Genomic DNA, 25,292 nt, shown 5'->3' with positions numbered 1-25,292 from the left:
TGGCAGTCGTCAAACCCGACGCAAGCGGTCATTTGATGACCAGTTCGATACGACGCAATTGGCCTTCGACCTCACTGGCACGAGACGCAGCAATAGAGCATTCGTGTCATCTCAAGAACTTATGAGAATGCTGGTGGAGAGCTCGCTGCCTACAACATGAGAAATCGACAAGCAAGTTGTTTGGGCACGAAGTTGATAAAAAATGTTTGTGATAGATGATGAATGTATCTAAGAGTTTATCTAATGTTAACAATTGGACTCTTCTTTTGTCAATCGCCCAAAAGAAGAGTAGAATGTATGACCCACAAGATGATTTGCTCTGGTTTTGGCACATCCGTGTTGTGCAAACCCCCACGACCACGATGAACGTGGGCAATCTTGTCAATGACGTTGAAGAGTTCCTACAGCGCCAGCAGAGTGACAAGGTCGCGCGGCTGCTCGCAATATCGTATGACGGCTCCGCGCCCATCAACGAGAGCGACAGCGCCATTGATTCCATCTGTCGGAGCTCGCTTTCCAATGGTTACGACGACCTGGTCGCTCCACTCCTCAAGGCCAAGCGACTGGTGCATCAGAAGAAGTATGCCGATGCGTACGACTTGCAAATCGCAGGCTTCATGTACGTAAGTACTGTGCTGCTTCGAGCTGACCTGCTGGCAGTCAATTTCTAGAGATCTTTCGCGACCAGAACAACTGGTTGGTGCCTCTGCTGCAGCGACTCACGTACGACACCCGCGTCTTGGCGCAGCATGCTGACTCCGAGCTGTCGAACAAGCGCGGAATTGACGTGACGGACAAGCTGGTACGCCCGTCTTGGTTGAATCTCGTCCGAACTTTGCATGCATCGCAGGCGAACGCAGAGCAGAACCTGAAGAAAGGGTTCTCCATGACGTTGAATGATCGCGCCGCGCCAGAGTACAGCAAGAAGCCTGCGACGTTGTACGTTGTAAACCAACTCTTTAAGATCTACTTTCGGGTAAGCAATCCTGGCATTGCGTATCCATCTCGGCCGCTGAATCGACGACGTAGCTGAACAAGATCAACCTGTGCGGGAACGTCATCCAGGCCATCAACAAGCAGAACTTCAGCATCTTTGACAAGCGAGACCAAGTCACGTACATGTACTACCTCGGGCGTATCCGAATGCTCGAGGACAACTACGTGGAAGCGAACGAGTGCTTTGGCTTTGCGTGGCGGCACTGTCCCGTCCAATGCACACGCAACAAGCGGTACGACCGAGGCACAGTTGTCTCGGCTCACCTTGACCGTAGGATGATTCTGCAGTACTTGGTGCCGGTCAAGCTCGTGCTTGGGGTGCTGCCGTCGCCGGCGCTGCTCGAGCAGTATGAGCTCGACGAGTATGTGGCGATCGCGTCCGCCATCAAGCAGGGCAACCTCGCCGCCTTCTACCACGTATGGATTTATTCGGGTCCTCTCCATCTCATGCTCGACACACACTAGTGTCTGCAAGAGTTTCAAGTCCAGTTTATGCAGCAAGGCATGTACTTGCTCATGCAAAAGCTGAGCCTCCTCGTCATGCGAACACTGTTGAAGAAGGTCTACCTCATTCGCGGCAAGAAAGACAAGGTTCAGTTGACCGATTTCCTGACCGCGCTCGCTTTCGTCGGGACGTCGATGGACATGGACGCCCTCGAGTGCGTCATCGCCAACTTGATTGTGAAAAACTACGTCAAGGGGTTTATGTCGCACAAACTGAACGTTCTCGTCTTGAGCAAGTCCGATCCGTTCCCCGCCATCGAGTGACGAGTCTAACTACTACTAAAATCACTAATCCCGTACACGTTTGACTCGAGCCACGGATGCTTGAGCGCCACGGCCGCCGTCGCCCGGCGCGTTGGATCGATCTGCAGCAAGCCGTGGAGAAACCCGATAAAGTCAGCGTCGGCGCAATGGAGCGCGTGCCAGAGCGACATCGGGGCTGGAAGGACCACGCGAGGTTGTAGTGTTTCGGGGTCCGTAGTGTACAACGAGTGGTCCGGAGTGAAGTACTTGCTCGCGTCGGGGGACGTCGCGAGCATCGTAGGTGGAATGTTGCCGACGACGGAAATTATGCTTGCAAGCAGGGTCGGGATCGAGTCGTGTTGAAACAGGACCCGGCCGCTGTACAGCTCCGCGAGGATGCACCCCAGCGACCACAGGTCAATGCGTTCGTCGTACTGGAGCCCCAAGATGACCTGAATGGGCAAAGCGTGTAAGCCGCATGGCGAGACGGACGATACAAACCTCAGGGGCACGGTACGCACGAGATTGAATGTAGTACGTCAATTCGTCCGTGACATACGAAGCCGACCCAAAATCGATGAGCTTGATTTGGCACTTTTGGTAGCTCTTCATCACAATGTTTTCCGGCTTGAGGTCGCAATGGACGATGTTCAATGCATGCAAAAAGTGGAGCGCTTCCAGGCACTCGACGGCAATCTTTTTCAGGCGCGGCATCGTGAAGTACGAAGCTTGTTGGTGCCGCACTTGCCGCGAAAACTCGTACAAGTTGTCTTTGAGCAGCTGGACCAAAGCAGCACAACGTCATTGCAAAATGTGAGGTGAATGTTTCTGTACCTCCGTGACGAGGACCAAATGCTCCTTGAAGTAGAACGAATCCAACAGGCGCAAAACGTGATGTTCGTCGACATCCCCTGCCGCATTTAACGTCTCCAACAGGCGAATTTCATCGATGCCCTGGTCGAAGTACTCCTTCGAGTTGCGAATGATCTTGAGGCACACCGTCGCGTGAGTTCTTGAGTTCGTGGCTTTGTACGTGCGGCTAAAGACGGCTTCTCCTAGCAATGCCTCGACCTACCGTGCACGTCATTCAACCATGAGAAGCAGCAGTTATAAACGCACAGTGTACAGGCCGCCGATAAGGGAGCCAGGCTCTGGGTCGAACTCTTGGCTTGGTTCGAATCCGGTGCGGTGCCGCTCGCGGATTATCCGCAAACGCATTGTCTCGTACTCGACGTCGTCGTCATCGTCCTGGTCTTGCACATTCTCGTGGGAGCTTGAAGGAAGGTCGTCCATGTCAAACACTTTGCCATCATCATCGTCGTCATCTTCGCCGAGCTCAGAGAAGAGCACTTCGTTGTACAACTCGTCGTCCTTGGTCTCGTCCGGCTGCGAAAACGCGAATTCGTTGGGCCGACGCGGCCATACGGCCGATACAGGATCTCCATCCTGCGAAGACGCACCAGGCGATATACTTAACATGCCCATGGAGTAACTGGGCGACGTCGATTCAGCAAATCCTGCGCCACCCGTCCCTTTGAGCAACGACGAAGTTGACGGCTGACGTGCTAGGGACGACGAGCCTCCCTTGGGAATAACCATGTTCATGCTCTTGCCTCGCTGAAGGGACTCGACGGCCAATAGTTCGGCCTCATACTCGGATCCAAAACGTTCGGACGTCAAATCCACAGACTCGGTCAGGTCATCGTCGTCTTTGTTTGACATTTGAGAATCCGAGTCAGATTGGCGGCTCGTTGAAAGCGATCGTCGATGGGGACCGGTGGCATTTGGAGATGTTGGGTGTGATGGAGTGGGGTAGATGAGAAATTCATGCTCTTGGAGATCATGCAACAACTGAGGATCCGACGACAGCATTTCTAGCGCGCCGGGTAACCGGGAGACTTTTTGCAAGATACGCTCGAGAAGAGAGGCGAGCGACTTGGGGTCTGTCTCCTCGTCATCACCATCGTCGTATTGAGCGCAGGGTATCTCAGTGGACGAGACAGACGCTGCTTCATTCTTCGTCGCCGCCGCCTGAACTATCCGCATGCGGTCGTCGCAAATGAGCGAAGTAACCGCCAGATTTGGGAAACATATATAAATTAATACAGGTTATCCATCATCGCAACACATCGATTATCACAGGACTCACACTTCTCCATCATGCAACTGCGGGGTACTTGCAGATGGGGCATTCCGCCTTGTCCTTCAGCCACGGATCGATGCACCCTGGGTGGAATCTATGAAAGCACGGCACCATGCGTGCCTTCGTCCCGACTGATAGCTCTTCCAGGCAGATGGAGCACTTCACATCGTCCAAGACCCCGCCCTCCTTCCTGCTTGCATTCACCATGGATTCACTGGGCCAAGGTTGAGACCTTCACAATGGTGTGAAAGGTCGTACCTCATTGTGATGACCGGCAAGCGGTTGATCTCGAACTCGCTGGCGCCATGCGACTTTTTCACGTTGTTCACATCCAACATGAGCAAACGTTCGTAGTCTAACACAAGATGAGGACAGGCAGAAGGACGTTAATGAAGACGTACCGTTCGAATCAAAGTCACGGTCGGTCAAGAGCAAGTTGATTTCTGACGGAGACAGCAAGAGACGCTGGCGCTCGCCAATCGTGCTTGGGCGATCAAGAGATCCTTCACCACCTCTCCATTCTGCTGCCGCTTGATACGATAAGCGATACAGGAATGGGATGACTATGAAGACACATCAGACCCATCCATGCCATTGGTCGTCGAAAGGTCCACTTACACATGAGCGCCATGACCAATGCACTGAGTGGAGAGACATACGCCAAGAAGGCCTGGACAGCAAGGAAGGCTAACGCATGCATGCACACACATAGTATGAGCGTTCTTGATGGAAGCGGCTGGGCGGGCAGCGGCGATGGCAGCGGTGCGCTGGCAGGTTGCATCCCGCCTCGAAGGGGCTTGTTCCGTGCTGAAGTACGAAGACGAATTTCTTCCTGCAATCTCTCGATACATTATTGTTCCATTCAAATACCAAGTGCAATCCTCAAATTTTTTATGTGCGAATGGATAATAATAACACGATTGGTCAAAATATCCCGGCATTTCAGCTAATCAAGTGAGTGCATTTCTCACATGGTATGGGATCCTTCGAAACGACAGTGAGGACGTGGCAAGCCATGAAGAGATCTTGCTGCACGCACGTTCGTCACGAACCGCAAGGTCGAGCGTCTCCACTGTTACATTCTTATCGCTAAGCCACGAACCCATGGGGCATCCCCGATTTGGTCGATAGAACGATGAGAGAGAATGCCCAGGGACACCGTCGCGGGATTGTTGAAGTTGCAACATGTCGCCTGCCACCTGGAACAGCGCCCCGACCCCTATGGAGAGCACACTCCCCCCGAGTAACCCACACTCGCAATTGCTAATCGAGAGCCACGTAGATCGGGCGCTTTCATCGCAACGACACGATGGGGCCATCGAACGGAAGTGAATGAGACAATGCATCTGGCGTCATTTTGGCTGTGGAAAATAATATTGGATCAATCCTGAAAGGCTCGCAAGCGCCATAGTAGACGGTTCATCAGGAAGAAATTATCGTGTTGCCCTGTTATTTAATTATAGCCAATCACGCACGACGCTTTCCCTCGTCGAGAAGTCCGGCGACAAAGGGCATACAAATGGAGAGTATAAAGACTGACAGGGAAAAGTCCGATGTGATAGAATTGAAACATTTTTTCCTGCAGGCATTCGTCGCCGCCAGCCGACTGCACAAGTGAGCATGAACCCCTCCGACGTGCACGTGCTCGTTGTGGAAGACGATGAGTTCACGCGCATGGCCACGATCGATATCCTTCGCAGCATCGGGTATGTTATCACGGCCGTGGACAACGGGGGCGATGCTCTGAAGAAGCTCACAGACGAACCGAATCGATTTGACTTGGTGTTGTGCGACGTCATGCTGCCTGTCCTCACAGGCATTCAACTCCTCGAGTGTGTGCAGAAGGAAGTGTCGTTGTCGCATATCCCGATCGTGATGGCGTCGTCGAACGAAGAGATGGACGTTGTGACATCTTGCTTATCGAAAGGGGCAAAGGACTACTTGATCAAACCCATCCAGTACAACACGGCAAAGACCCTTGTACGACACGTGTGGCTGTCGCGCAAAAGCAACAACACGGACAGTGGCGCTAGTCGTGTCAGTACCAATACAAATAGCAACGCTGCCAACATTTGGCGCGACCTGGAGGTATTGCGAACAATCGGTAAAGGGACGCATGGCACGGTGGTTTTGGCACGACGGAGAGGGGACGGTGCCGTGGTCGCGGTGAAGCGCGTTCGCCTTGCTACCACCAGCGAGAACGGACGCAAGCAAGCGGACAACGAAGTTATCTTACTCAAGTCCCTGTACCACGTGAATATTGTGCGCTTCTACGACAGCTTCATCGTTGACAACGATGAACTCAATATCGTGATGGAGTTCAGCGATGGCGGCAATCTGCGGCAAGTCGTCAAGCTTCGGGCGCGCAAGGACGGGACGTATTTCCCCGAACCGCTCATCATGTCGTGGTTTGCGCAGCTCGTGCTCGCAGTGTCGTACATTCACGGAAAGAACGTGCTCCATCGCGATCTCAAGGCGCAGAACGTGTTCCTCACGAAAAAGTACGTGGTCAAGCTGGGGGACTTTGGCATTTCGAAGGCACTGAGCGGCGACGACCTCGCGATGACGTCCGTGGGCACACCAGAGAGCATGTCCCCCGAGATCTGCCGCGGCGAGCGGTACGGAAAGAAGTCGGACATTTGGTCGCTCGGGTGCGTCTTGTATGAGATGACAATGCTCAAGCGGCCGTTCGAAGCGCAGAGTTTGCCCGAAATGTTCACCAAAATCTGCCACGGCGAGTACGAACCTGTCCCGAGCAATGCGTTCTCCAAGGAGCTTCGGCTCTTGGTCCAACTCATGCTTCAACAAGACCCGAGCAAGCGGCCGTCCATCGAAGACATTTGCCGGTTTCCGTTTGTCCAGGCGCCTATTCAAGTGTTTTTATCCGACCACGCGGCCGAATTTGAACTGGCGCTGCAAACGGAAGCCAAGATGAACCAGGCGCCTCAACCGAACGGAATGAACTCTGTCGTTCAGCACGCGGTGGAGCAGCCCCCGACACCGCCAACGTCGATCCGAGACCATGACATGGAGTCGCCCATGAACCACTCGGATAGTTTGCGTGAGATGGCAATTTCGTCGCAGGTCGTCGGCTTGGACATCCACAAACCGACGCCGTTCGAGCTCTTGTCGCGGTCATTTGACCGCGTTGTCCCGACCGAGGAAGACTCGCTCTCATTGAGCGATCGCTTGCGCTGCCTCGTCACCCCTCGCGAAATCAAAGTCAACTTTTACTCGTCGTATCCCATGGTGGTCACGGGCCAGGATCTCGTGCAAGCGTTCCAGGCCAACTACGCCAAGCAGCACCCCGCCGACCGGTTGAACAACGAAACCCTCCTCGACCTAGCGTACAATGCGATCCACGAACTGCTTCAGCAGCACTCGTTGCATCTCGTGTACGGCAACAGTCCCCTCGGCAGCGTCGACAACCTGTTTCGATTTCAAATCGACACGCGCGATGGCAGCCCGTTGAACACTCGGTACTTGGCGCCGACAAATACCGCATCCACGGACCAACCGCTTGAGTTGTGCCTCCATGCACGCGCTATGGCAGCGGAGCTTCACAGCAACCCCAAATTTCCCGCGGGAATCCATCTCCACTGGAACTTGTCCAAACCCGCCGCGGACACGAGCTGTCGTCAGTACCGCCAGTTCCTCCAAACCGTGAGTGCATTCCAGACCGTTGGCATCTCCAAGCTGACGTCAAAGGACCGGCAAGTGTTTTTCATCAATATTTACAACACGATGGTCCTCCACGGGCTCATCGAAGTCGGGCTGCCACAAACTTCCGACCAATACAAGTCGTTTGAACGCGATATTGCATACCGCATTGGTACGTGCAATCGACGGGAGCCACGTATGCCGGAATGCCGAGTTCTCATGCGTCCGTGTGTATGGTGGTAGATGGGATGGACTTCAGCTTGAGCGACATTCGCCACGGCATCCTTCGGTGCAACCGCAAACCGCCGTCGGCGTTCTGGGGTCGCCAGTTCGAAGCCCAAGACCCACGCCTTGCCTATTGCTTCCACACCCGCGACCCGCGGAGTTTGCTCGTCCTCCTCGAGCAATCGCCGCCGTTCACGAAGCCTGAAGACGCGCCAATACTGAAACCTCGACAGACCGACACCGACTTGGAAAGGTACATGCGGTTGTTTTGCCAAAAGCAAGTGCAAGTGGAGGCTGCGACCAAAACGTTGCGCCTACCTCGGATCCTGCGTGTCTACCAGGACGATTTTGGCTCGTCCGAGTCGGAACTGATCGGGTGGTTGGCGCAGTACATGGACGAGTGCCCCCGCGACATCATGCAGTATCGGATACGGTACCTCTACGGCATCGCTGTGTAGCTCGTTAAGTCGATTCAAGATGAAGTTATCGTGATGTCTAATATTGAGCGCCATACATGAACGACGAAGCATGAAGTGAATGCTGTAAAAAGCGTCTAGAGAATCGAGCAAAAACCGCCGCCTTTCTTTTCGTCCTTCTTCTTCGTTCCGTTCGACTTGGGCGCAGGCCGCTTGGCAGCGTCCTGTTTTCGGATTTCGCGGACCACTTCAAAGAAGCACTCTTCGTTGCGAATGCGCTCCTTGGCCGATGTTTCCATGAATGGGCAACCCCACTCGGCGGCCAACGCCTTGCCTGCCGCCAAACTCACTTGTCTGTTGCGGTCCAAGTCACACTTGTTCCCGACCAACACCATCGGGACACGGTTCATATCCTTGGCCCGCAGGATTTTGTCTTTGAACTTTTTGATATCGTCAAAAGTGGATTGGCTCGTCACGCTGTACACCAAGAGGAAGCCTTTTCCTTCACGCATCCATTCGTCTTGCATCGTCGTGTATTCTTCTTGTCCTGCCGTGTCCAAAATGTCCAAAAGCGCTTGTCGTTGGTCAATCACGACTTGCTTGCGGTAGCTGTCCTCTACCACGTTCGCCCACCACGATCAGGCACTGCTCATGCGGCAAGGGAGGCCAATCCAGACGTACCGATCGTCGGATCATAGTCTTCCAGGAAGTTATCTGTGACCAAACGGATGACAAGCGCAGACTTGCCGACACCACCACTTCCAAGTACAACGAGCTGGTACTGCCGCGACTCCATCTTCACTTGCGAGTTTCTTGAGAGAATGACGAGCCAGTTCAAGTTTCTTTTCTGGCAGAAGTAAGTCAGTCTCCAACACTTGATATCAGGTGTGCAAGGTTTCTGCATGGCATACAAACTTCAAGTGTATGTTCGTGGACAGGTGGACTTTCCGTTGCATTGTATTATCTTGGTGTTTGTATTCCGTTTTCAAATTTCGCATAAAATTCGACGGTCTCGAGTTCAAGAAACGGCTTCACCAGATGCATTGCTGAGGGTGACCAACGACGTGGAGCGGGTTCGCCGGCGAGCCAGCCGCCGCGCAACATGACAAGGGTTCACGCATGCGTGGGTGACGTTGGACGAGCACCACAGGGATGTACGGGGAGCTCGCCCATCTGGCCCCTCGTCGAACGTAGGCCTCATTGCACGCTGCATTGGATGCACCCATGGCTGGCAACCGGAGCTTGCGGGTTGTCCGACCATCCGACAACGCCTGAACGAATGCACACACATCAACACGACGATGTTTGAGAGGTGAATTCCACAAGTCAAACTTGGACAAGCGGCCTTAGTTCTCTCGCCCCCCACGCCAGAATACCTTCGATGCTTTTGACCAAAAAATCATAGGTCCCGTGACCTCGGTGTCAACAGGATGTTGCCATCCCGCGACGCTAGTAAATTTTGAGACACAACTTCCGGAGAGCGGCGACGACTGGACGATGGGGATCGTTATGGCGCAGCGCCGGGCCCAAGACCATCGCTTCGGTCCTGTCCCATCGCGCACGCGCGCGGCGTTCTGCTCCTCCTGACTACTTTTCTCCTCCAATGTTTGGTAATGAGCCGATTGAGTCGGTGGAAACATGTTATACTCCAGTGTTTACGTTTTATACAAAAATCCATTTAATCAATGGGATTAACGTACGTTTTAATGATGAATTTGAAGAGGTAATATTGCGTAATTGGTCCTCGAATAAAACATGTCCGGATATTTCACCGGATAACGCGGAATCGCCCGTTTGTGCGGCTGGAGATGTCGTCCAGCGAGGAAGAGGTGGCCCTGCCCAAGAGCAAGCCCACCGAGAAGGGCAATGCGGCATTGTTCAGCGATGACGACGACGAGATCTCTGATGTCGAGACGAAGGCACCTACCGTATCTGACGACAAGAAGGCCGCTGCCGACGATGGTGGGTCTGACAATGGCGAAGACATGGCCGACTTGTTTGGGTCCGACTACGAATCCGAAGAAGAATTCAAAGCATCGTATGTGGTCCAGATGATGTCCGACGCAGGAATCCATTGCTTGACGAGGTTGGTCGTGTAGGGGAATCAAAGAAGATCCTGTTCGGGACACCGATCGCGACAGCCCCGAGCCAACCTCCACCAATTCGAGCACTGCATCGACGCGCGCTTTCAACGGAAGCAACACGCGGGAAGTCGACGATGTCCACCACGATGAGTTGAGCATCCCAAAAGGCCCCAAAGCCCCGAAGAAGACAAACCTGTTCTTCACTCGTCCCCCGAACGTCCTCCGCTTCGTGCCGGATGCATTCACGACGGAAAGCATCAAGAAGGAAAAGGAAGAAACTGGTGACGAAGGCATTTACCGCAACTACGTTCGTTGGCGATACAAGTTAGATGCAAGCGGTCGCATCATGGTATGCCGAGTTCTCTTACCTTGGACCGACCACCACCTCGAATGACATGCTCGATCCAAGGTGGACCCCAAGACGGGCCTCCCCATGCGCGAAACAAACTCGCGCATCGTGAAGTGGGAGGACGGGAGCTTTACCATGTGCGTGGGGGACGAAGTGCTCACGCTGACGCAGCAAAAGGTCGCCAACTCGTTTGTTTTTGTCAACGAGGTAAGGCGTCCGTTCATTCCATCGTCGTGTCATCATGTGGTCTTTCGTAGCAATCGACTGACGAAACCGTGCTCGAGTGCCATGGCCGCGTCAAGTCGAAACTCACCATCCGCCCGATCTCGACGGCGTCGTCGTCGCATCAGAGTCTCAAGATGTCCATGCGCGCGCGCCACAACAAGGCCGTGGTCCGCATCCAAGAGTACGTGTCCGAAATCGACGGCACACTCGACAAAGAACAGCGCGCCGCGGTCAAGCAGGAGCAGATGCGGTTGGAGAACCGCAAGAAACAGCGCCAGGGATACGAGTATGACCGCGACCGGTCAAGTCGTCTCGACTCGAGCTTTCTGGAAGAGGTGCGTTCGGTTCGTGCTTCAACACGTGTGTTACTGTGTCTGGCGCAGGGCTACGAAGACGAAGACGACAACAATTTGTCGGCCATCAAGCAGCAATACGGCCACAAGGCCAAAAACAAAGCCACGTCGGCGGCGTCCCGCCGCGCCGCGCCGCGACCTGGTGGCTTGGATGAGTACAGGCAGCAGAAGCAGGAGCAACGCCATCGCGCCGTCGAAGTGGACGACGACGATGACGAAGATGACGAAGACATGATTCCGCACACGTCGGCGTCCAAGCGCCGACGCACCGTCGACGAAGACTCGGATTAATCAACGCATTATGGACAATCCGTTGGTCGTTATGGCTTTTTGTGCTTGAGGAACACGACGCTGTCGAGCGCCCCACTGAGCGCGTACTGCAGGCTCTTGAGGTCGCGGTCAGTCCACTGGCTGTCCCATCCATCGCCCCACTTGGTTTTGAGCCGCACGCCGCGCAAGTGTCGAAACAGGTTCAACGCGGCCTAGAAAAGTTGCATATCAGGTGATGGATATACACCGCGAGGACGTGTCGACCTGCGGCACGACAATCTGGAGGGTGTTGGGCGGCAGCGCAGCATGGACGGCGGTCAACTCGTCGTTGAGGGCGACGATTTGGGCGTGTTGGTCCTGCTTCCACACGTGCGGAGTCGCCATGTAGACGGCAGGGTCAGTCCGCGCGGCGTCCACTTCAATCCACATCACGTCCTGGGATGCTCCGTGCGTTTGCAATTGGTCGGCGACTTGCACCAGCGACGCTACGACCGGGGCAACGAAGCAGTTGCTTGGCGCGTTGCTGCCGCCTTGGTCGACTTTGGTTGTGCCATCATCTCTCGGCTGGTTGTGCAAATGCGTGCTGGCGACGAGATCGGCCCACTCGCCACTGGAGAACAAGCTCCACGGCTTGACTTCGCTTTCCTTGTCCGCGGACGGCCGCGCCGTGTACACCCCCAACCGACTCTGGTGGCACTTGTCCACCAACGTCATGTACGCCGCCGACTCGGGCGGCGTCGGTGGAAATCCAAACGTCGGGCCGTTCGCGACTTTCATCTGGAACAACTCAAGGGCCGCGACCGCATCCTGACATGAGTCGTGACCCGCCATGTCAGCCGACTGAATCGACTGGTTCAGGAACGTCGCCGCGAGCATTTTCAGCGACGGCTTGAACGGAAAGCCTCGCGGATGGGGGTACAGCAGAGCCGTGTCAATGAGATGCGGGTGAACGATTCGTAGCGCCCGCAGGTCCGAGTCGATGGAATGGCCGACAAGGACCGTGTTAGCGTACAGCAACGTGCCGAGGAGCGACTGTTGCACGTCCGCGAGCGTCACGTCGACCGCGTCCAGCATCTCGGCCGTGATCCCGCTAAAAGCCGTGTGGTAGTTGACAATCGTGTGGCGCGGCTTGACGAGTTGGTCGTACACGACGGCGCCGTCGGCATTGACTAGCGTCACACGGGTGAGTTCGGACCCGAGGACAGTCTCGCACATTTCGCAATCGACGGCGAGGACGTTGGGTTCGGGGAGCGATGGCAGATCCGTCGTCGTCACAAACACGTCGGTGGACTGGCCATTCGTCTTCTTGGCCAGGGCGCTTTGTTCAGCGGCGATGTCCACGGGGTACTGATGTGCGAGGCGGTCCGCGTACGACAAGAGGTAGTACGACACCGGCGGGAGCGAGTCTGGACGATCGTTGTCCGTGGGGAGTTTGGGGAAACGTGTAGAAGCGGAGACCGACGGCCCAATGGCCGCCGCGCGAAGCAGCGTCAGGCGCAGCTGGCGCTTGGGGCGGGGTTTCGCCGTTGGGGCGGTCGGAGCGTACGTGGCGTCGAGGTGGTCGCTCGTGCGAAAGCGTCGGAGCGAGTCGTCGTCCGCTTGAAGCACATCGATGGCCGTCACGTTGGCGTTGTCCTTTTCGGACGACTGCGCTACTTTCCACGAGAGATGGAGGAGGTCGCCGTCGAGGCGCCAGTCGCCGGTTTGGTTGGTCGTTTTGCGAAAAAACGTCCCTGCCGGATGAAACAAAAGCTCGTCAGTCCATCCACCCTTCGACGGCGGTGGAGCCGTCGCCGACAAAGTTGACGGTGGAGGCGGGTCCGTTGTGAAGATCGCCAACATCGTGAGCTCCACTTTAGCCCCAAATAAATCGTCCGAGCCAAGCATTCTACGAAGACAAGGGTTTGTTAGCACGCGGCGTTTTGATGATGATGAGCGTAGTACTCGAGGTCGATGAGGGGAGATGGAAATCGGGAAAGCAGACGAGGCAGCGGCATCTCCTTGATCTTGGCATTGCTTTCCATGGCTGCAGTCGTTGACAACGCCAGCGGCATCGAACTGCACGATGTGAAGAACGTCAGCGGCGAGTCCTTGGCGGTCATGGCCTTCGACAGCACGTCGGGATGAAACCCCTTGGCGAGTACAAAGCACAGCTTTGCAGGGCGACACTCGTCGTCCCAGTCTTCGAGGTATTTCGAGTTCGAGTACTGGACAGGGTCGGTGAAGTGGAGCAGGATCGACTGCAAGTCGTCCGCGCTGATGCGAGGCACCCATGTATACCTCAGCACGGAGTCAAACCAGCAATTGAAATTCAGCAGTACACGACTGGTTCGGACTTGGAACGGCTCCCGAAGTAGTATGGACAGCTGTGCTTTGCGCTCAGCCATCGAGAGTGTGTCGTGTGTATTCTTGTCTGCAGCGTCTGCGGACGGCGGCTTGTTGCTGTCCACTCGACGGCGCTTTGTATCACCTCCGTGCGATGGAGTTTCCGGTGCGGCACGCTTGTGGTCGTTAGATCTGTTGTCTGGAGGATTCGATTTCGTGGACGGAGGGTTGTCCGCAGGTGGAGCTGCCGTACCAAGTGGCGCTAGACCTGCCACTGCTGCTTTGGCCTCGAGCTTCGTCTGTTCATCTTCGACGATCTCTCCTTCCTCCTCATCACTCAATGCTCCGAACGTCCCCATGTCCGCAGGTCCACAATTGTAACTATGGCACCACAATGACAGAACATCGAAAATATACAAAAATTATACCAAATTTTCAACGAAATCATGGCGAGTCTCAAGATTGTTGAGTTCGATGACCGAATTCAGAACCGTCATGGACTTGGCTCGGCGACTCGAAGCCATCCTGTCGCTACCCCCTTCACGAAGAGGACGAGCCCAGGACGTACCTAGAACTGTGACCAAGCAAGGGTTGGATCTAACCAACGATGGTCCCTTTACAATGCCAGTTGATGGCAATGCGCGCAACTCAACTAGCATTCTCCCTCTAGCGCAACACCGCAACCTCCCCCCGAAATCGGTGACGTGAATGGCGATGGGTCGCTCATCACTACTGCTTCGACGTCAGAACCCATCATCAAGGCGGAGGCATGGCGCCTGGCGTTCGCTCCGAACCCATGTCCTCCCCAAGCCACAGTCGTGGATCACCCAAGGAGTGTCATGCCACAGAAGTCTCGGCGATAAAGACGCTGGCTGCTGCGTTTAGTCGGGCGTGTTGGTGTTTGGTTCTCATGCCCTGTAGTCGCGCGTACGTTGTCTATATATAGCAAGAGTGAACCCAAGATGGCATCCTGCGCGAGTGCACAGACGATTCTGCGATGGCAACCCCAGTCGTGACCGACTTCAGTGCTGTCTCCAGTGCTCGGCAAGCGCCAGAAGCGTCTACTGCCCACACCCCCGTCATCGTTGACCTGGAGGATGACGCGAAAGACGAAGCGATCACAGCCTCTGGCGCCCGTCGGAAACAATTGCGCATGGCGTTCGGCGCGTGCGTCGTCCTGGTGGCACTCGTCGTTGGCTGCGCTGTGGGTTTCTCCGGGAGCAGTTCCGTCCCTGGTGCGGCCGCGTCGTCGTCGGACGCACTGTCTGTACGCACCGTGTCCATTGCAGTCGACGCCACTGATCCTCATCTCTTGATAGAGCCAAAGCCTTGTCGACAGCGGCGCATCGTCGAACGGGCATTCCCAACCAACTCACCCACCGCCAGACTCAGTCGGAGACTCCACCGCCCCGACGACGACCCCAACTGTGCTGGGCTATGAGACGCACGCAGGCGCCCCATCGACAGCGCCTACAACGACGCAACCCACGACCCCCGCCCCGACCGCAACCAAGCCCCGATTGCCCTACAAGGACACCAAGTTCGACTGGCTCAACATCGATGAATGGCAAGGCGACAACGACATGCCGGCGACGTTTGCCAAGGAAGGCTTCAAGTCCAACCTGATTGAAGTCACGACCTTTGGCCAGTCGTACCAGCGGTCGCCAGTGTTGCGAACGAAGCAAGGGTGGGCCGGCGAAAAGGTCATTTACCTCGAGTGGACCGTGTACGCCGGGTCGGACGCCAACATTTGGATGCTTCCCACGGCATTGACCAGTCAATTCGGCGACCCTCGGTGGCCCAACTGCGGCGAATACGACATTTTTGAAATGTTCAATGGCGACGCAGCGATCGGACACACCGGGACGACCGATGCGTTTTGGGGCGGCGGCCTCTCGTCATTTGGTCAGTCGACTATGCACATGGCGTCCACCAACTGCTTTGCCCCGTACTACGTACGACAGCCCAATGTCGGGTCCCAAGCGGCGCAGTGGAAGGTCGAGTGGAACGCGAAGATCTCGATGGCAGTTGTGTTTGGCACCGACGGTCATGGGCAGTTCATCCAGCAGATTCGCAACCCAAAAATCACCCGAAGCGGCGACACGGTGGACGTGTCGGCGGAAGGAGGGGTCGCCACAGACAAGATTTACAACAACGCCAACATGTACTGGGGCGTCGCACCCACGGGGGCGTGTGCGGCGGGGCACAACCCAGCGACGGGCTATCCGTTCTGGAACGCATTTCGCCTTGTCTTACAAGAGCAGTACCAAGGCCGGTTCGAAGTGCATACGGTTCAAGTCTTTACAAAGTAGGATGGAATGTCGACCGAGATGTCGATGTCATGACGATCAGAGTGCATCGAGGGCGCTTGAGGAGGTGGTGGGAGATGCGTGTGTGCCGTGCACGGTCGGCGAGAGCACGACAGGAGTCGGCTGCGATGGAGATCCCTCGCCCGACATGGACAGACAATGGATGGATGGATGGGTGCTTTACAAATGCTACAACATCCCCATCGACATCCGTCGGCTGTTGGTTTTGACCAGCGTCCGAATTTCGCCGCGCTCGAGCTGCTGGACGGCCTCCAAGTACACGGCGCTGTTGGTCGGCTGCGACGTCGGCGCACTCACTTTGGGCATGGCCTGCGGCGCGGGCGAGAAAATCACGTTCGGAGCAACGTACTTTTCTAGCCGTTCGAGCTGCGCGAGCACTTGATCGATCTTCTTGTTCAGCCCTTGGTCGTACTTGACAAAGTTAGCATCAATGACGTTCGACACGCCCTCCACAATGTTGTCGACTATCGTGGGACCGAGTGAGGAGGGACAAGAAGGATGTCGAGCGTGGGTCGTCGGTCGATGGTGGCGTTGGAACGTACCAGTGTCTTCGTCATGGACGGGCTTTGCAGGGGGCGTTGGTTTCGGCATCAAGTCTTGGTACAGCCCCAACGGAACGTTCAAGCCGAGCGTCGACCGCAGCATCGGGCTCTACGCTGCAGATGACGCGAGCACGACAGGCCCGATCAGCACGTACCATCATGTGGGGATTGCTCGCCGACGAGATGGAGCTCCTCGCGCGGTACGACGAGCTCCGGCGGCGCAATGTGTCTTGGCTAAACTTGACAAAGTTGTTCTTGAAAGCTGTCTTGAGCACCTGCCGCCGAATGCTGCGCTGAATCTCGGGGTACAATCCCGAATAAATAAGTTCCTCGAGCTCAAACTTGGACAGCGCTTGGACGTGCAAGTACGAGAACGCTCGGACGGCAATCTTGCGCTGCCGCAACGTCAAAATGATGTCCTGCACCAGCCCTTGGTCAGTCGTGCGTTGCGGTGCCTCGCACCAACCTCGCCAAAGAACGTGCCACCCGAGTACATAACTTTACCCTTCGTCGCTAGTCCGCGCTGGACGAGGTACCTACTCGATAATGCCTAAGCGCATCGACTTTCTGGATGAACGTCCGGCGGTACATTTTCGTGTTGAACTCGCCTTCTCGAATCACGAACTCGTTGGGCGGAAAGCACTCGCGCCGAAGGAGAAGCGCCACCTACCGCGCCAGGATCAGCGCGACGACGACGGCACACGATGCGGCTGCGACCTACCGCCGTGATGAACTGATTGCGTTCGAATTCGTTGCTGCAGTTGAAGAAATCGATTTTGGCAATCCACTGGTTGTTGTAGAGCGCGACTTCGCCTCGCAAGCCGGGGGACATGGTCAGGAGAAGGTTGTGGTGCTGCCGCTCGCGCAGAAGCGTGCGCGACGAGTGAAAGTACTCGCGGAGACGGGCCGAGAGCTCGCCCGGGAGCTGGTTGTGGTGACAATACTCGTTCAGCGTATCGATCGTTTGGTGGAATTCCGTCGTCGACGCGTCCATCGAGTTGAGGATCTGACACACCGACCCGACCACGTACGCGTACGTGCCGCCGCCGATGAGCATACACATGATGGCGAGCGACCGCTCGCCTGGCGTTGTCGGGACGAGGTCCCCGTACCCGATCGTGGTCAAGGTCATGACGGACCAGTACAGAGCGCTCATGTACTGGATCGCAAGCGAGCTCTTTGCAATGGAAACGCCGCCCATATTGTGCTCGGTCATCCAGTTGAATTTGAACCCGAGGGGGTCGACAAACTCTTCGATGTCAACCACCATGCGAAAGATGCACGCCATCCAGTGCGACGTCATGAAGACGAGGACGCAAAACTTGGCTAGCGCGATGGTCGCGTAGTTGATGCTCATCTTGGACTCCCACACACGAAAGTTGCTCGCGCCTGGTGTTGCAGGAACGGCGTCAGGGGCGGCAAGGGTCAACGATGGAGACGTTGCCTACCGCGAAGGACCTTGAGGATCTTCATGAGCCGGAGCAACCGCAGGACGCGCGTGAACCGCAGCTGCTTGACCGTGTTGTTATCGATGGCGATTCCGACCAAGTCGAATGGGAGCATCGAGATCACGTCCAGGAAAAACCTGCGAGACTGACGGTCAGTCCGGGTCGTTTACGGGTGGGTGCGGCAGACGCGGACCATCCAGACAGGTACTTCCACGCGATCTTGCGCCGATCCGAAACCCACACGCTGCTGGCTTCGTCGTAGTACTAATGCCAACGCATGAGCCAACGCCCCGATCCGGGTGCAGTCGTACCATGAGAAAGAAGTGCAGGGCGGCATCAGCGACGAAGCACGCGTCGACTGCCCAGGCATTTGAGTCCAGACCAACTTCGATGCAATACATACCGAAGCGATTGAGAACAAAGAGGAAGGAGTCGACGGTCGTGACGGTGAACGCTGTCTCGAAGGGCGTCACGACCGCTGGAGCGCACACATTAAGGACAGATGCAACGTGGTTGTAGTGTCGGGAGGCGGCGTGTTTTTACCTGTAAATACTAGCAGTGCGATGGAGAAGAGGTCCCAATTCTTCATGGCGGGGCTGTGTGGATGAATCGCTTGGAACCATGCATGCCGCCGGGCAGCCGCGGTGGTCGCGATGAAGGCGGCTTTCGACGGCGACCGTGCTATTCGGTTCAGAAACTGGGCTGGTAGACTCATGGACGTTTGAAACTACGGACAACGATGAGTCGGCGTCACGGTCGCGACGGACCTTTGGAATTGGACGGCGGGCTTTGACCGGCTGCACCCGGGTCATGACCGCACTAGGCGACGACGGGCCCATGGCGGCAAACTTGGTCACGGGCCTGATAGGCGGCATCGCCCCCACGAGTTTGCGATCGAAACCGCTCTACGCCGACGACGGGTGGTTTCGATATTGATGCATGTAACCGCTCCGTCCACCCCAATCAGGTGGTGGATGACATTTGCCCATGCATACCACCAGTGGCGTCTTCCTTGGCCCAAACGTCCTAGCGAAATGCGATGCGGCTCCATCTTGCTCCAACACGTCCAGCGGCTCCTCTCGGTCGACTGTCGTTTCCCATCGAATGAACGACCGTGCGCATACAACCTTCAAGTCAAAGTCGTCCTGAGCCGCCGTGGAAAGGCGAGTCCGTCCGTGATTGGCTCGTTTCAACATGGCCTCTTTCTCGCCATTCTTCAAAGTGCCATGTCATCCGTGCATCGACCACGGTGCCAGTGGCGCCGCTCGGGATCGCTGCCTGAATCGAAGGACTGGTGGGTGCGCCAAGGCACGACGATTGCCCACGAGGTGTCGAGGAAGTCCACGGGATTGTCGTTGCAGCCCGATGGAACAAGGCGGACAAGCATGGACAGCGTGGCCCAACATATCCGCGATGCTCAATCCCTCGAGCACGTGCACAGGCTGAGCATGGCCCCTACTGAACGCTTGGACGTACCGGACCCAACTGATCAAGGATCGGCGTTTCAAGTGTTGAACGCGGCCGGCCGCGACCAATTGCTTCGGTACGAGTTCCTCCACCGCGCTGAGCAAATGTTTGCACATCTGGCTTATCGAGGCATTGACAACTACACACCCCACGCCTGCGCTAGCCCGTCCGAGATTGAATTCTAGTGTTGATGCATGCCGTGTATTTAATTCTTATCGTTCGAGTTGCATTCGCGGGGGACTTGCACCACCCACACGCCCCTTACCCATAAGCTTGACTTCCAAGGTATTCGAAGCACGACACATCGTCCAGCGACGAGTTGGTCAGCCTGACATGAGACGCAAGCTGAGCGAATGCTCCGCCTTCAATCGCCAAGAGAGCGCTGGGCGTGCCGTATTCGACGACGCTGCCGTGGTCCATGACCAAGATGCGGTCGCTGTCGAGGATCGTGTCGAGGCGGTGCGCGATAACCAACATGGTGACGCCGTCGAAACAGTCCTTGATCGTGTTTTGGATGAGACGGTCAGACTCCAAGTCGATGTTGGCCGTCGCCTCGTCCAGCACGACGACCCGACTCCGACGCAGGAGCGCGCGCGCGATGCACACCAACTGGCGCTGGCCCACCGACAGGTTGCCTCCCTTCTCGGCCACGACAAACTCGAGGCCGTCCTCGACGACGTCTGCCAGGTGCACCTTCTTCAGCACGCACCACAGTTCGTCGTCGCTGGCCTCGTTGGCCGGGTCCAGGTTGAAGCGCAGCGACCCGCTGAAGAGGACGGGGTCTTGCGGGATGATGGTCAGGCGCGACCGCAGCGTGTGGAGGTCGACGGTGGCAATGTCGACGCCGTCGATGCGGATGCGTCCGTCGGTTGCTTCGACCATGCGGAAGAGGGCCGCCATGAGCGAGCTCTTGCCGGACCCGGTGCGTCCGCAAATGCCGACCTTTTCTCCGGCCTGGACGGTGAACGACACGTTCTTGAGCACCAAGTCCAGGTGGCTTCGGTACCGCATCGAGGACGCCTCGAACGAGATTCATCTTAACACAGGCCAGTCCATGTCCACGTTTACGAGCACTTTACGATTCATCGATGCTATCGGCTTCAGTATTGGCGTCATGATCGAACCGTTCGACGCATGTCATGAGGTTGTCGACGAGAGTGGCTCCAATGGCCCAACGCGACAGATTTTACGACTAGTGCGACATGGATGTGAAATGTGCAGCGGTGTTTCTACGCTACGCCTTCGTGGTCCCTTGCAGCGACGCTACGGCCGCAACGACCCCTGTACACGTCCAGACGAATGAGGCAGACGGTGGGGCATGAGGACGTGCTGGGTATGGTCAACAGCGTCGCCATCATCGCATGCTGCATTTGATACGGATTTAGGACAGTCGGCGCCGGCGTAGGACACGACAGGGGACAGAACTATACTGTCCATCCGTTTGGATTGGGACGCTGTGCGGTCGAAGTTGAACACGGCCGTCAATGGAACGTGCACAGCCATCACGGACGGTGAACTTGCAACTCGCACAACCAAGATGGCAGTCGCTTGAGGGGTAAATTGAAGGCACATGACGCTTCCGTACGACAAAATGCTGTCACCTGGGTCGCGGTCGCTTGAGAACCTGTTGAGGATGTGTACCCACAGGCATCACGTTGAAGATAGCGTGGACGCCGGCACGAAGCGCTCGCAAACACAGCGCGGTGGAGTACCTTGGAGCACTGCGCCGTGATGTAAAGAAAGTATACGCTGCGTCCTCACAGCAACAAGACGGAAGCCAGGGCCTGCGCCATATAGCCACCCTGGATGACGACGGCGGTGCCGACCTGGCTGACCACTGGCCCATGTACCAGACCGTCAAGATCGCGCTTACGTGGGCTTGGGCAAATGCCAGCACGACCGATACCGCGACACATGGTCCATTCCTGCGGTCTGGTCAACTGACCGTACGCACTGCAGTTAGCGAAGCTCACCTTACACAACCTGCAGCATTTCGCTCTGAACGGTTGACAGCCGAGAAAGGGAAGGGCATAGCACTTAAAGATTCGGCTGGACAGAACTCGACGGCTGAATTCACTACGGTGCCGTTCGTTGTGGCGCAGAGATGCTGCAACGATGGAGCCAGCTCGCGAAATGTGTCGTCGCCGACAGTAACCACCGCCGTTCTGTGGCGCCGTATTCCAACTCCAAAGAGTGCGTGCCACCACGGAGTCCAACGCGCTGAGGGGGTCGTCTAGTTCATGCGCGCATGCTTCCGAGTGGTACAGCGCCAGTGCGAGCAGCATTGACCCACCAACATGCCAGCACCATGCAAAAAGATCAAGATGCAGAGCTGTATCGAAGCGGGAGCACCCAACGGCATTCAAGATACGCTTGAAGAACATGCGTACGCGTTGGCGTCTCGGGCGCGGGAGTTTGCGTGTCCGCCCCTCGTTGTCGCATATTTCGAACGGCCATGAAAAGTGCGGTGAAAAGTCTTTGCAAGGGACCAGCGTGGAGATGGAACCAGTCGTGCCGTCACAAAGTGCACGACGAGATCCGATGGGCATGTCGTAGTGTATCGGCAGGCCGAACGTGACTGATATCACCGTCACAAGTACGACTTCGACGGCTTTTGTGGCGAGGACGAGAAAACAGTAGGCAGGACAGAGCGCAGCCCACTTGGCTCAATGTGCCTCGCCGTCCATTGGCTCCGTTGCGCTCGCCGACGTATGTGATGACAGGTGGTGTGAAGTGCACATTCCACCCGAAAAAAACTCGCAAGCGTTGTTATCAAATATGCAGCGGGCAAAACCTAAAGCAACATAGTGTCTTAGCCCATGATTGGCCAAAAATGCCTACGTGCAATTCGTCTGAGGCTACTTAAATAATGTGATGCACACTATTTTAAATTGCACCAAATTGACAGGTTCCAATTCACGTTGCCACAATGCGAGATTTACACAACGTGGGCATATGAAGAGGCAGGCAAATCGAGGGTCGAACGAACGATGCGACAGCGTGGTCGATGTTAGTCGACGATACAGTGGACTGTGTTTCGTGGAAAGCCAGTCACAAAACCACCACAGACGCCTGGCAACATTCCACATCCTCTATACTACGTCGGATACAGTAGTTCGTTATCACACAAGACGTCTTCTACACACTAATTACACGTTGATGGTGTGCTGGGACTGTCCTATCAACTGTATCGACTGTACTAGTCGATTGAAATCTCCTACGTAGCCAAGGTTAAAACCTGCATATTTTCGATTTCTAGTGGCCAATCAGTAGCCTCATATCGGCTTTTTTTCTAGGTACAGTCAGTCGTCCATGCATTAATTTTCGATTCCGATCACGCGTATACAAACTTCTAAATACTCGCGTGTACAACGCTCATGAGTCTTTTTTCAAAATTGCTGTCCAGCCAAATCACTCTGTTCGACTGCTTCGTGGGTATCCTCTGCGCATGTAACAGTGGCGAAATATCCGAGCCACACCGTATCACGTGTCGTTGATTGGGTGTGCAGATCTCCACTCGCCGCCCATTCGCCGCCTAAGGCACCTGCGTACCACGACAAGACGCCAGCACACTTTCAATCCAACATGTCGAATGCCGCGTTCATCCGTCCGCCTCGAGCCTTGTGCAGCCGAGTTGGGAGCCAACGTCAATATCGAACAAATCCACTGTCCACGGTGTTTAACGAGAAAACGTCGCGCACGAGTGACGCGGGGAATTTGCACACTTGATGACTGTGGCAAGGCGTGTGGCCACGCACGCAATATCGTTCCGTTGCGGAGTCGACTGGCCACTGCAGCGGTACGTCGAATTCGAGCGTCCTGGCGATGGGTGCCGCCCTTGCGGACGATGCCATGATGCATGAATGACGGATTACTTGCACCGCCATGACTTGTCTTATGGGCATTGGTGTGGCGCTCCGGACCTGTCTCCACGTTCGTCCTTCGCAGTCGAAGGCGTCCACCGGCAAGAGGTCAGTGAACATTTCAAACCAACATGCCACGTCGACCAACGTTCCACAAAACTGACCACAACAGTCAAGCAAACAAATTCGTTGCCAACGAATATCAAATCGGAACACTACCTCACTCTGGTTGAAACGACATTGTCGTTCTTGCGCTTCCTTGGTGGTTGTATACTCGATTGAGCTCGTCCACTTTCAACACATGAAGCGCGCGATCCGCCAAATTGTCCATGACGACTGCGAGTACGCTACCATGGACTCGCCACGCGGGTCCATGCCCAGCGCAGAAACGCCATGGCGGGACATGCCTCACCCCATGGGGAGAGTGAACTGGATCAGCCTTCTCACAATGGTTTGGATGGACCCACTCATGCGCCGTGGCGCCGAACGAACTCTGCAAGAGGACGACGTGTGGCAGCTGAGCCCCCAAGACACGGCAGCGAAACTCCACGATAGATTTCGAGTCCACTGGATGCGCGAAGAGGGTTCCGGTGATCCGAGTTTTGCACGCGCACTGTGGCGGACGCTAAAAGTCCAATCGTGTGTGGCCACTGCCATCTGCGGGTTCTACTCTGCCCTCATGCTTGTTCAGCCGACTGTGATCAAGTCCCTCGTGGAATATCTGCAAGCGCCAGAGGATTTGCCGCCGCGTACGACATTGGGAATCTCGTCGGGATATGCATTAGCTGGTCTCTTGGCTCTCTCGTCGTTTTTGGCAGTGACAATGAATGACTTTGGTCAATTCTTGACGTCGAATTTGGGTGTCAACGCCAAGTCGATCGTGATGGATTGTGTCTACCTCAAGTCGCTGAAGCTCTCGGGCCATTCCAGACACGACCTGTCGTCTGGGGAGATCGTCACACTGGCTGCAGTCGATTCTGAGCGAGTGTATCAGGGCTATTTGGGAGGTCCGTGGGTGTTGGTGGCGCCACTCACCCTGTTGATCATGTTCGTTCTCGTCGGCATCGACATGGGCATTATTGTGGGGCTTGTCGGGGGGACGACGACCGTCGCCATTCTGTACGGGGGATATGTGTCATCCAAGGCGGTGGGGGACCTTCGCCGAGAAACGACGACTGTCCAAGCTGAACGAGTCAAGCTCACCAACGAAATACTCCACGGAATTCGAGTCGTCAAGCTCTACGCCTGGGAAACCTACATGGAGGAGCGCATTAAAACCATCCGCGCCAAGGAACTAGCCCTGCTCCGATCGTACCAGTACCAACGCGTGCTCAACACAGTCGTGTTGTCCATTGCCCCGGTCTTTTCTCTGGCTTTGTGTCTTGCTGTATACATCGCCCAAGGCAACGAACTCACCACACCGCTGGCATTCACCATCTTGGCGTACATGAATGTGGCCCGAATTCCATACTCAATCTATTCGAGCTCTGTCATGTGTGCATCCGAAGCTGTGGCCTCATGCGCTCGCGTTGGTAAGTTCATGGCAGCCAAAGAAGTCGCCACACAGGCTGCCATTCAGGCTAGCGAAGATGGCTGCGTCAAAGTCGAATTCCAAAATGCACATTTCACGTGGAGTCATGAAGGCTCTTGTTCTACCTCGATCACGTCCACTGTCCCCATGACCCTGAAGGACATCACGTTAACGCTTGTCCCGAAGACCCTGACCATCGTGGTCGGTCCCGTCGGCAGCGGCAAGTCGAGCCTCGTCAGCGCCATCTTGGGCGAAATCCACCAAGTCGGCGGCACCCGCACCGTCGCCGGACGCGTCGCGTACGCCAATCAAGAAGCG

The 25,292-nt window shown here is 55.9% G+C and overlaps 12 protein-coding genes across 13 annotated transcripts; 5 read left to right on the top strand and 7 right to left on the bottom strand.

Moving 5' to 3' along the window:
- Window positions 1-362: 362 nt before the first annotated feature.
- Window positions 363-1,764, top strand: H310_14583 (hypothetical protein; the record flags this gene model as incomplete). The annotated part of the gene is made up of 6 exons (XM_008882465.1): window positions 363-619; window positions 661-802; window positions 851-976; window positions 1,030-1,229; window positions 1,272-1,413; window positions 1,462-1,764. The coding sequence occupies 6 exons, from the start codon at window positions 363-365 to the stop codon at window positions 1,762-1,764; spliced, it is 1,170 nt and encodes a 389-aa protein (XP_008880687.1).
- Window positions 1,765-1,769: 5 nt separating this feature from the next.
- H310_14582 (CMGC/DYRK protein kinase) lies at window positions 1,770-3,789 on the bottom strand (the record flags this gene model as incomplete). Its single annotated transcript, XM_008882464.1, has 4 exons — window positions 1,770-2,195; window positions 2,245-2,523; window positions 2,578-2,814; window positions 2,863-3,789. 4 exons carry the CDS (start codon window positions 3,787-3,789, stop codon window positions 1,770-1,772), a joined length of 1,869 nt encoding a protein of 622 aa, XP_008880686.1.
- A 34-nt stretch (window positions 3,790-3,823) lies between these two features.
- H310_14581 lies at window positions 3,824-4,731 on the bottom strand. Of its 2 annotated transcripts, XM_008882462.1 has the most exons (4): window positions 4,505-4,731; window positions 4,288-4,449; window positions 4,145-4,241; window positions 3,824-4,100 (listed from the first exon to the last, which is right to left on the bottom strand). In XM_008882462.1, the coding sequence occupies exons 1-4, from the start codon at window positions 4,665-4,667 to the stop codon at window positions 3,902-3,904; spliced, it is 621 nt and encodes a 206-aa protein (XP_008880684.1). In that variant the 5' UTR covers window positions 4,668-4,731; the 3' UTR covers window positions 3,824-3,901. The 2 variants fall into 2 exon arrangements, with proteins under 2 accessions (XP_008880684.1, XP_008880685.1); XM_008882463.1 differs by having other exon boundaries at window positions 3,824-4,241.
- Window positions 4,732-5,462: 731 nt separating this feature from the next.
- On the top strand, window positions 5,463-8,353 carry H310_14580 (NEK protein kinase). The gene is made up of 2 exons (XM_008882461.1): window positions 5,463-7,718; window positions 7,790-8,353. The coding sequence occupies exons 1-2, from the start codon at window positions 5,507-5,509 to the stop codon at window positions 8,227-8,229; spliced, it is 2,652 nt and encodes an 883-aa protein (XP_008880683.1). The 5' UTR covers window positions 5,463-5,506; the 3' UTR covers window positions 8,230-8,353.
- Window positions 8,113-9,381, bottom strand: H310_14579 (hypothetical protein). Its single transcript, XM_008882460.1, has 2 exons — window positions 8,869-9,381; window positions 8,113-8,803 (listed from the first exon to the last, which is right to left on the bottom strand). The coding sequence occupies exons 1-2, from the start codon at window positions 9,089-9,091 to the stop codon at window positions 8,325-8,327; spliced, it is 702 nt and encodes a 233-aa protein (XP_008880682.1). The 5' UTR covers window positions 9,092-9,381; the 3' UTR covers window positions 8,113-8,324.
- Window positions 9,382-9,974: 593 nt separating this feature from the next.
- On the top strand, window positions 9,975-11,519 carry H310_14578 (hypothetical protein). Its single transcript, XM_008882459.1, has 5 exons — window positions 9,975-10,225; window positions 10,287-10,620; window positions 10,681-10,827; window positions 10,878-11,180; window positions 11,229-11,519. The coding sequence occupies exons 1-5, from the start codon at window positions 9,996-9,998 to the stop codon at window positions 11,487-11,489; spliced, it is 1,275 nt and encodes a 424-aa protein (XP_008880681.1). The 5' UTR covers window positions 9,975-9,995; the 3' UTR covers window positions 11,490-11,519.
- On the bottom strand, window positions 11,434-14,160 carry H310_14577 (hypothetical protein). The gene is made up of 3 exons (XM_008882458.1): window positions 13,413-14,160; window positions 11,733-13,356; window positions 11,434-11,680 (listed from the first exon to the last, which is right to left on the bottom strand). The coding sequence occupies exons 1-3, from the start codon at window positions 14,150-14,152 to the stop codon at window positions 11,519-11,521; spliced, it is 2,526 nt and encodes an 841-aa protein (XP_008880680.1). The 5' UTR covers window positions 14,153-14,160; the 3' UTR covers window positions 11,434-11,518.
- A 623-nt stretch (window positions 14,161-14,783) lies between these two features.
- Window positions 14,784-17,252, top strand: H310_14576 (hypothetical protein). Its single transcript, XM_008882457.1, has 3 exons — window positions 14,784-15,060; window positions 15,113-16,970; window positions 17,016-17,252. The coding sequence occupies exons 1-2, from the start codon at window positions 14,791-14,793 to the stop codon at window positions 16,103-16,105; spliced, it is 1,263 nt and encodes a 420-aa protein (XP_008880679.1). The 5' UTR covers window positions 14,784-14,790; the 3' UTR covers window positions 16,106-16,970; window positions 17,016-17,252.
- Window positions 16,292-18,988, bottom strand: H310_14575 (hypothetical protein; the record flags this gene model as incomplete). Its single annotated transcript, XM_008882456.1, has 12 exons — window positions 16,292-16,587; window positions 16,666-16,774; window positions 16,821-17,084; window positions 17,132-17,201; window positions 17,255-17,331; window positions 17,387-18,054; window positions 18,114-18,250; window positions 18,307-18,377; window positions 18,425-18,471; window positions 18,517-18,591; window positions 18,657-18,840; window positions 18,881-18,988. The coding sequence occupies 12 exons, from the start codon at window positions 18,986-18,988 to the stop codon at window positions 16,292-16,294; spliced, it is 2,106 nt and encodes a 701-aa protein (XP_008880678.1).
- Window positions 18,989-19,077: 89 nt separating this feature from the next.
- Window positions 19,078-19,809, bottom strand: H310_14574 (hypothetical protein). Its single transcript, XM_008882455.1, has one exon. The coding sequence runs from the start codon at window positions 19,694-19,696 to the stop codon at window positions 19,343-19,345; it is 354 nt and encodes a 117-aa protein (XP_008880677.1). The 5' UTR covers window positions 19,697-19,809; the 3' UTR covers window positions 19,078-19,342.
- Window positions 19,810-19,841: 32 nt separating this feature from the next.
- Window positions 19,842-20,591, bottom strand: H310_14573 (hypothetical protein; the record flags this gene model as incomplete). Its single annotated transcript, XM_008882454.1, has 1 exon — window positions 19,842-20,591. The coding sequence occupies one exon, from the start codon at window positions 20,589-20,591 to the stop codon at window positions 19,842-19,844; it is 750 nt and encodes a 249-aa protein (XP_008880676.1).
- A 3,153-nt stretch (window positions 20,592-23,744) lies between these two features.
- Window positions 23,745-25,027, top strand: H310_14572 (hypothetical protein; the record flags this gene model as incomplete). Its single annotated transcript, XM_008882453.1, has 2 exons — window positions 23,745-24,975; window positions 25,011-25,027. The coding sequence occupies 2 exons, from the start codon at window positions 23,745-23,747 to the stop codon at window positions 25,025-25,027; spliced, it is 1,248 nt and encodes a 415-aa protein (XP_008880675.1).
- Window positions 25,028-25,292: the final 265 nt, after the last annotated feature.

This window comes from Aphanomyces invadans (assembly GCF_000520115.1).
Source record: "Aphanomyces invadans strain NJM9701 unplaced genomic scaffold supercont1.75, whole genome shotgun sequence".
NCBI classification, from domain to species: Eukaryota; Oomycota; class Saprolegniomycetes; order Saprolegniales; family Verrucalvaceae; genus Aphanomyces; species Aphanomyces invadans.
Note: the sequence above shows the minus strand (reverse complement) of the source record. Positions and strands in the feature narration are given on the sequence as shown.